The sequence below is a fragment of the Melanaphis sacchari genome, unplaced genomic scaffold (genome assembly GCF_002803265.2).
Source record: "Melanaphis sacchari strain LSU unplaced genomic scaffold, SCAv2.0 Contig9_pilon_pilon, whole genome shotgun sequence".
In the NCBI taxonomy this organism is placed as follows: domain Eukaryota; kingdom Metazoa; phylum Arthropoda; class Insecta; order Hemiptera; family Aphididae; genus Melanaphis; species Melanaphis sacchari.
This window is the reverse complement of record NW_020271711.1, coordinates 900,237-908,611: the sequence shown is the minus strand read 5'-3', so window position 1 is coordinate 908,611 and position 8,375 is coordinate 900,237. Positions and strand designations below refer to the sequence as shown.

Here is an 8,375-nt window from a genome sequence, read left to right as displayed (position 1 = left end):
AGTTATATATCATCATTATATTATTATTTACTTATTATATTTAACTCAGTAAAATATTACTTTAAGTAGGTATACAATTATTAATTTGTTTATACAATACCTATAGTATTTTTATTTAGCAATATAATAATCTTCTACAGAAGGATGTGCCAGAAAAAAAAAAAATTCATATCTTATTATTATATACAGACCAAATAATAAACAGAACTTATTCCAAGAAGATACAACGCATCTACTGTGACTGACATCTAATTAAGGCAGGGTAGTGGTAAGCGAAATATTATTGTAAGCAGATTACTACTATAAATAGTAATGACAGTTTATGACTATCAACGATAAGACTGATTGCTGAATGTTTAAGAAGTTGCCTATACAATTTTCCTTAAAATACAGTAGTTTGGAGACCCTATAATAAATAATATTTATTACTATATTAGTTTTCAATTTACAAAAAAAATGCATATGTTATACATTTGTTTAATTGCCAAATGTTATTAAAAAGTTTTAATACAAACAAAAGTTTAAATACATTTTTCATAGTTTATCTAAACAATATCTTTCAAGTGATAAATAATACGAGGTATAGAATATAATATAATATTGTATAAAATTAAATTTTAACTAAAAATGAATATAAATCATTGATAGAAAGTGTAAAGCTTTAAAATAATATTAATTTAAGTTAAAAAAACTAAAAAAAATGCTAATCCCTGATAATCTCATGATCTCAACTACATCTTCAAAAGTTCACTGTTTTCAATACATCATCAATTTTACAAAGAACGATTGAATTTCAAGAACAGAACATTCACATATTTTTGCTCAATATTAATGACAATAACATACCAATAATAAAATCATAACACAAACACACGCCAACATTGTTTTAATACATTTTGTTGCTATTCAAAATGACTTATGTTTTCTTTTCTTTCTTATTAGTTTTCAATTTTTCATCTACATCACTATGTTTCTTCTTATCTGCCAATTTGCATTGATTATACACATTGTTCAAATCAAAAACTGCTTTGAAATTAGGCTGAAATATAGAAAAATATATTTATTTCTTGTACTGAATCTATTTATAATATATGTACCTCTGTAAAAAAAAATTTAAATATTTTTCCTTTATTATCATATGTTGGTCTTCTAAGTTCTTCAACTCCATTTTTAAACATTATCACAGTTGGCAATTGTCGACTTAAAGATGAATCGCTAATATTATATTTAACAGCAGCATCAGGATATCGACTTATATCTATTTTACCAAATTTAAGATACTTAGTATCATATCTGGAATACAGTTTTTATTTCAACATTAATTGACATATAAGAATAAAAATATACTAATAAAATAGTATATTTGTAAAAATTATATTTTTTGATAATACTATTCTTTTAAATCACTAATTAATGTAAATTATTCACTATTTTTGGATTAAACATAATGCACCAAACTTAAAAAAAGATCAAAATAGTATCATAATAAATTTATAAAAAAAAAAAAAAAAAATTGAAAAATGTTAATACAAATATTTTAAATGTATTTCACTTAGAAATATTTTAATTTTTCAATTTTTAATTTAATTCAAAATCTCAAACTCATTACAATGGTATGCATAAGTAAATACAAGAGAAGACCCTGGGATTAAATACATTTCAATAATTCTTTCTTACTAATATTTGTTAATGTACAAAAAAATGTAAATAAATTATGGTCTCTAACAGTATCAATAATATTGTATAATGATTATCACAAGTGGTATACAGTAAATTAATAACTGAAACAAGATAGAAGAAAAAACAAAAATTATTATTAATAATAAACAATATGTACTTAATGATGCATGAATGTTTTAAAAATATGTAAAAGTTGCTGAGATATAAAAAGGTTGAGAATTGCTCCTTTATAATATTTATATATAATATATAAACAAGACTTTTCTAAGTGATTGATTTATAACCAATGCAGAGCTAAACCTATTAGAGACTATCGATTTGAAATTTTGAGGATAGATTAGTATTATAATCTTACAGAGCACTAAGAAAGGATTTTTCAAAATTTTAATTTAAAGGGGTTGAAATCAAAAAAATATATGTAAATTTTAAGCTATATACCAGGGGCGGCCAAACAGTCGATCGCGATTGACCGGTCGGTCGCAAACAATTTTAAAGTCGATCGTGCTAGAATTTATTTTTAGGCTGAGCTCACAAAAATTAATTATGGTGGTATAGTAACTTAATAATAATAAAAACTTTTTTATCGAAATCGATCCTCAAAGGTGAAGTATATTTTTAATAGATCGCGGCTGAAAAAAGTTTGACTGTCTCTGCTATATACATTGATAAGTAAACACTTATAAGCCGTGAACCTCTAGCTCACATTTTTAGGCTCTCTTTCACATGGACAATTTTATGTGATATGCTCCAAAGTCAATACGCCCACAAGTTTAAACATTTTGGCAACAAACAGAAATACATTAAACGTAGTTTATAGAAAAATTTTAAAGCAAAACTATTGTCATAAATTATTATTTTTATTATATGCCTATTAAAATTTTTCGGGTAAAGCTGTGATAGGTAATCCACTAGTATATAACATATAAACAGTTAATAATAATTAACTATGATAATAATAATTATCATTTATTATGATTTATGAATATTTAATTAATAATTATATGCAAGAGTGGACATAGATACATGGAAGCTCCAGAAGATAGATGTTAATAATTAATACTTTTTTATTTTCTAAAGGTAGAATTTGTGATAACAAATCTATTTCTACGTTAAAAAAAGTTTCATCGGTTTTATTTGTAATAGCAAAATTATCATTATTTTTAAACTTTAAAATAGAAATATGTATTTATTTTGTGCTATTAGAGATAATTATATTACTATTATTATTTCATTATTATACTTATATGAATTACTATAATGTTTATTAAAAGCTCTAAAATAATTTTGTTAAAAGTAAATAGTACTCCAAGGTTGTTATTTTGTTATTCCAAATTTCCAAACTTAAATATCATATCTATGTATTGGACTTTTATTAATAGATCTAAAGAAACATAAATAGCACTTAAAATAATTATATTATAAAATTATTCTTGCGAATGAGAAGCATATTCATATAAATATAATTCAAGTAACTTTAGTCAAAAAATAAGAATGAAATAAATACTCAAATCAATGACAAAACCAAATTACTAATTACCAATGTAACTTTTACATTAATAGCCTAAATAAAAGAGAAAAATTAACTAGTTATTCATCAATCAGTAGTTGTTGAAATTTAAGTTTTTACTACCAAGTGTTAATACCTTAAACAAACCTAATGTTAGTATTAATAAAGATTAAAAATAAAATATTATAAAAATCAAGTTAAAAAAAAAAAACAATGATAATGTTAAATAGAATTGATCTTTAAAAATAAAAAATAAAAAAATAAAAAATATTTTGAGGTATTGTTAGTCAACAATTACCTCCATAAATCATAAATTAATCATATGCTGTAAATTATTTGTATTCCTGTAACCAACTTACTCATTGCTTAAAATAACATATTGTTAATATCCTTTAATAAAGAAAGAAAAATGAATTTTTTAAATTTAAATATTTCAATTTTTTTTTTTTTTTTTTTTTTTGTTATATAAATCAATACATTTGTAGAGTTTTAAAGCCTATTATTATCCTATGCTACCCCTAATCTTATTTATATGATGTATATAATTATTTAGATCTCGTGTATATTATATTCTAATTTTTTCATTCCTAAATATTATGATATACATTATATAACCATGAAATCTTTACAGAATGTACTATTATTTCATATGCTATATATATTATATGTAAATTTATTATATTATACTAGTTATTGATTTTGTTCATAATTAATACATACTCAACAGATAATTTTGAAAATATTGGAGCAAAATTAGCGCACGTAGGATTCCAAACAGTATAAAAACAAATAAGCCATACATTATGCTGTTTATCTTCTTTAAGGGCTTCTTCCAAAGTGGCCAATGATCGGAAGTACAATACATTTTCTGGACCTGAATATGTTGGCTCTGGTAGACATAAACTTACAGCTAAAAATAAAATACTAATTTCAAAAAAAAAAAATAATTAATATACCTTAAAAGCCAATATTTTGATACATGGTAACATCATAACTCAATATATCAATAATACAATAATGTTATTAAATCTACTTAAATAGATATTATGATAAGAAAAAAAAATAATATAAGTTAGAAGAAATAAACATGAGTGTAAAATTTTAAGAAAACTTTGGTAAATAAGAATTAGTATATAGCTTATTTCAGAAATTACTTAAACCACCCTAGATATTTTTTTTATTAGTTTTCAAAATTTTTGAAAATACGTACAATGATTTTTGACAGTAATCGACTTCTATTGAAAAAGAAATAAAATAACATACCAATAACAAGAGCAGTGAAGAGTAAACCATATCGAACATCTGCATAAAACCACAATAATACATTTGCTCCTTTAGTATACAAAAAACTGGATGAAAGATAAGCTAACATTGTGACACTTCCAGCTTTTCTTGTCCGAATCATTACTACAATCATCAGAAATAGTAATATTTCCAATTCTTTCTGTAAATAACGAAAATTAGTTTTTAACAATACAAAACTTAAAATCATAATCTTTAATTGGTTGTTCAACAAAAAAGTAACTTACAGCATCTAGTTCGCAAGTCTGTTCGGTTGGCGAGAATAAATATTGACAAAAAATATCAGTCTTTTTGCAAAACACATACGAACACGTAAGTATTATGTTAACCCAATAATAAGGTTTAAGTAAGACAATTAGCTCTTTCCTTTGAATCACCATTATGAATATACAATGGTTTTTTTTACTTGTATCAAAGGAACTCGTCAACTCAATATAATATTATGAAGCTTGTTATCGTTGATACATTTACTCTCGAGAGAGATATTTAAAAGTAAAAAAACGAATTTCGTTTTTTCTTGACAGATATTACTACATTATAATATCGATTACTGATATTTGATAACACATTGTCGTATTATCATAGATAATACAAGCATTCAGCAAAAATAAAGAGATTAGATAACTACAAAAATCACCTGATTTTAATTTTTAATGTTATGATTTTTGCTCGACGGTCACATAAATCTCTCTACTTAGACAAACGGATTTAATTTACAAAGAATTAAAATAACCCAAGTCCATAAAGTTTTATAGTTTAAATAAATTTAAAACTAAATAATGTTAATTATTATTAGTATTACTAATTTTTAATTGTAATTTTAAACATTTGTATAATATAGTTTTATACTTCTACATTTTTCTTATTTTTTAAGCTTGGTATATAACCATTAGTTTCATCGAATACATATTAACCACTAAAAAATATGTCAATAATGAACTAATCAATTAGGAAAATAGTATTTTATTTATTTTTAAAATCATACATTCCTATATTGTACTTAGGTACTAACTATAAAAAAATTAAAAAAATAGGTATAACAAGCTCGTTTTTTTTTTTTTATTAATAAATAAATAATACAGTACCTAGTGATATGTATGGTCATTACTAAATTATAAATATTATAATATTATAGGAACATAAATGCCATAAACAATTTATAATTTTTTTTTTTTTATTATTGATCTTATTTATGCCCGGCAACTACGGCCATTAGCTGTAGATAGGAACAATAGGTTTTTTATGTAAGGTTTATTTGTAAAGTTTGATTAATACGATTGGAACACGTGTGTGTATGTGTGTGCGCCATGGATTCGTCACTAAAAACTCGGGTGGTCATCCATCCGATAGCTAGCGACGCCGACCGATGCTTAACCTCAGGACACGTTAGTGACTATTCAAATTTCTTTGAGATATTAAAAATGTGATTGATCTCTTTATAGACAATCTGGAAATTAAAAAATACTTAACTAGGTATTTTGATCATATTTACTATATTTATATCAATAACACTACAGTCTATATTATATTATAAGACACAAGACGTGTATTTATGATTTGTTTTTAGAACATTGGATTTACATTATATATTTAAAACTTTTTTTTAAATATACATAATTGAATGGATACGTGGAGAGATATTTATTTTAGACTATAGGCATAAGCATGATAATGCTAGATATAAATAATAAATATATGATAGTCGATAACGTAGATATTGTATTTATACTTATAATTTATAAAGCTATATAAAACTCTCGAAGAAACAATTTGTATATACTTTATAATGAATAGCTGTCAGTATTGGTGCCTGGTTATACTGAAGTAAAATAACACTATTTTAATCCAGAATTCGGAGACTCGGAGTTAATAATTTTTTATTTAAAAAGAAAATAGTTATGACTTTAAAATGGGTTCTTCTAAGAAAAATGTGTTTAGTATTTTCAATATGAAAAAAAATAAATCTAGAAAAAAGTAATTTAACGTAAATTTATTTTATTATAAAATATACTTATAACAATTTTTGATATTGAATGTTATTAATTATTATATTAGATTTTATATTTTAATTGGCATTCAGGTAAAGCAAAGAATTTTTATACATTATTAATTATTAATGCGTATACTATGTGAATCAGTGGATATTTTAACTTATATACTGAACGACAAAAATGTCACCTAGAGAAAACTTTTTGTCGCCCAATAGACCATATATTTAGTTGTTCGATCATTTGAATTTGGGAGTACAAATAATTATTGAAATTTTCTATAATGGAAAACCCGTGTGAACGATCTCCTTAGGTACTCATAGAATAATATAGTATACAAGAAACAATTTATTTTATGCGACAATGTGACATATTTCATCTGGTCATCAATCGTTCCAATAAATATCTACAAATTATTTTCGATTTTATTTTTATCCTGGTTTCTACAAGCTAATTCTTATATTTACTTTAATATGTTGTTTTTTATACTTATATAACAAAATTTATAGGTACTGTATGTTATTGATTCCTTTTTTTAACTAAAAAGAGTAAGTTTAACATATAAATTATTTGTACTTGTTTATGTATTGTTAGTTTTGATGGTATTGTTAGATATAAGTAAGGTTTTGCATATTTAATTCTGAAAAGTATTTTTTAGGCGCATATATTGATTTTAATTATGATGTGTGCAAATTTTTTTTTTTTTATGTCACCCAGTGATAATTGCTAAAAATATCCACTGATGTGAATATTACCTACATAAGATCATAGGCATAACTAGTTCTTTAAGTTAGGAGGGCTGCAGTCTTAAAAATGTTTAATAGCAAAATAAGGTGTCCCCTATAGGAACATAATTATAGGTTTTAATTTTTATGAATTATCAAAAAAAATTATGAGTAAAATTTAAAATTCAACTGCAAAATTAATTTTTTTAAAACTTTCAAGTCATTTGATTTCGTGACTTACTATAAAAAACATTGTTTAATGTAATGATTATATTATACATTACATGTTTTTCAGTGGATATTTTTAGCAATTATCACTGGGCGACATTAAAAAAAAAAAAAAATTTCACGTGATACGTCGTAATCAAAATCAACATATATCAATATATGCCTAAAAATACTTTTTAGAATTGAATATACAAAACCTTACCTATATCTAACAATACCACCAAAACTCACAACACATAAACAAATACAAATAATTTATTAGTTAAACTTATTATTTTTAGATAAAAAAATGAATCAATAACAATAATAATATTCAGTATACATATCATTATATAAGTATAAAAAACAACACATTAAAATAAATATAAAAATTAAAGTTAGGAACCAGGACTAAAATAAAATCGAAAACAATTTGTAGATATTTGTTGGAACGACTGATGACCAGATGAAATATGTCGAAATAGTCGGATTATCACATAGTATATTAAATTGCTTCTTGCATACTGTATTATTAAAATGTTTAATACCAGATTAAAAAAAGCTCAATAATAAAAACCAGCGTAGATTTAAAAACACTATTTTAAGTACACTGGATCAACTACTTGACGAACAAGAAACATCATCTTTAGCAACATCAATATATACAAGTAACTTTTTGCCAATATATTCAAACAATGTGCCAATCCAACAAGTAACAACATACTATTCAGCCTAAACCATTAAATTAAAACACGTTTCAAACTACACAGTTTCTCTATTCTAAAAGTCTAGAATTATTGTCTTCTTCAGAAAGTTTAAACTCATATTAAGAACACATATAAATAATTTTTAAATAATGTATAAAATAATTAAAAAATTAAGAAGTTGAATGTATTTCATAAGAATTAAAGTATAATTTAGATTATTACATTAAAATAAAGGTGTGATACTTATACTAGCCTACAA

At 23.5% G+C, this 8,375-nt stretch overlaps 1 protein-coding gene across 1 annotated transcript; it reads right to left on the bottom strand.

Annotated features, from left to right (window-relative positions):
* Window positions 1–635: 635 nt before the first annotated feature.
* On the bottom strand, window positions 636–5,025 carry LOC112603214 (thioredoxin-related transmembrane protein 2 homolog). The gene is made up of 5 exons (XM_025351700.1): window positions 4,717–5,025; window positions 4,451–4,631; window positions 3,908–4,097; window positions 1,098–1,293; window positions 636–1,039 (listed from the first exon to the last, which is right to left on the bottom strand). The coding sequence occupies exons 1-5, from the start codon at window positions 4,867–4,869 to the stop codon at window positions 917–919; spliced, it is 843 nt and encodes a 280-aa protein (XP_025207485.1). The 5' UTR covers window positions 4,870–5,025; the 3' UTR covers window positions 636–916.
* Window positions 5,026–8,375: the final 3,350 nt, after the last annotated feature.

Excerpts from the sequence above, each read along its gene's own strand:
- LOC112603214 (XM_025351700.1), bottom strand. The coding sequence starts at position 4,869 with ATGGTGATTCAAAGGAAAGAGCTAATTGTCTTACTTAAACCTTATTAT. Across the intron at positions 4,098-4,450 it reads CTTCACTGCTCTTGTTATTG|CTGTAAGTTTATGTCTACCA; the intron begins GTATGTTATTTT and ends TTTTATTTTTAG. Across the intron at positions 1,294-3,907 it reads TTTTCAAAATTATCTGTTGA|ATATGATACTAAGTATCTTA; the intron begins GTATGTATTAAT and ends ACTGTATTCCAG.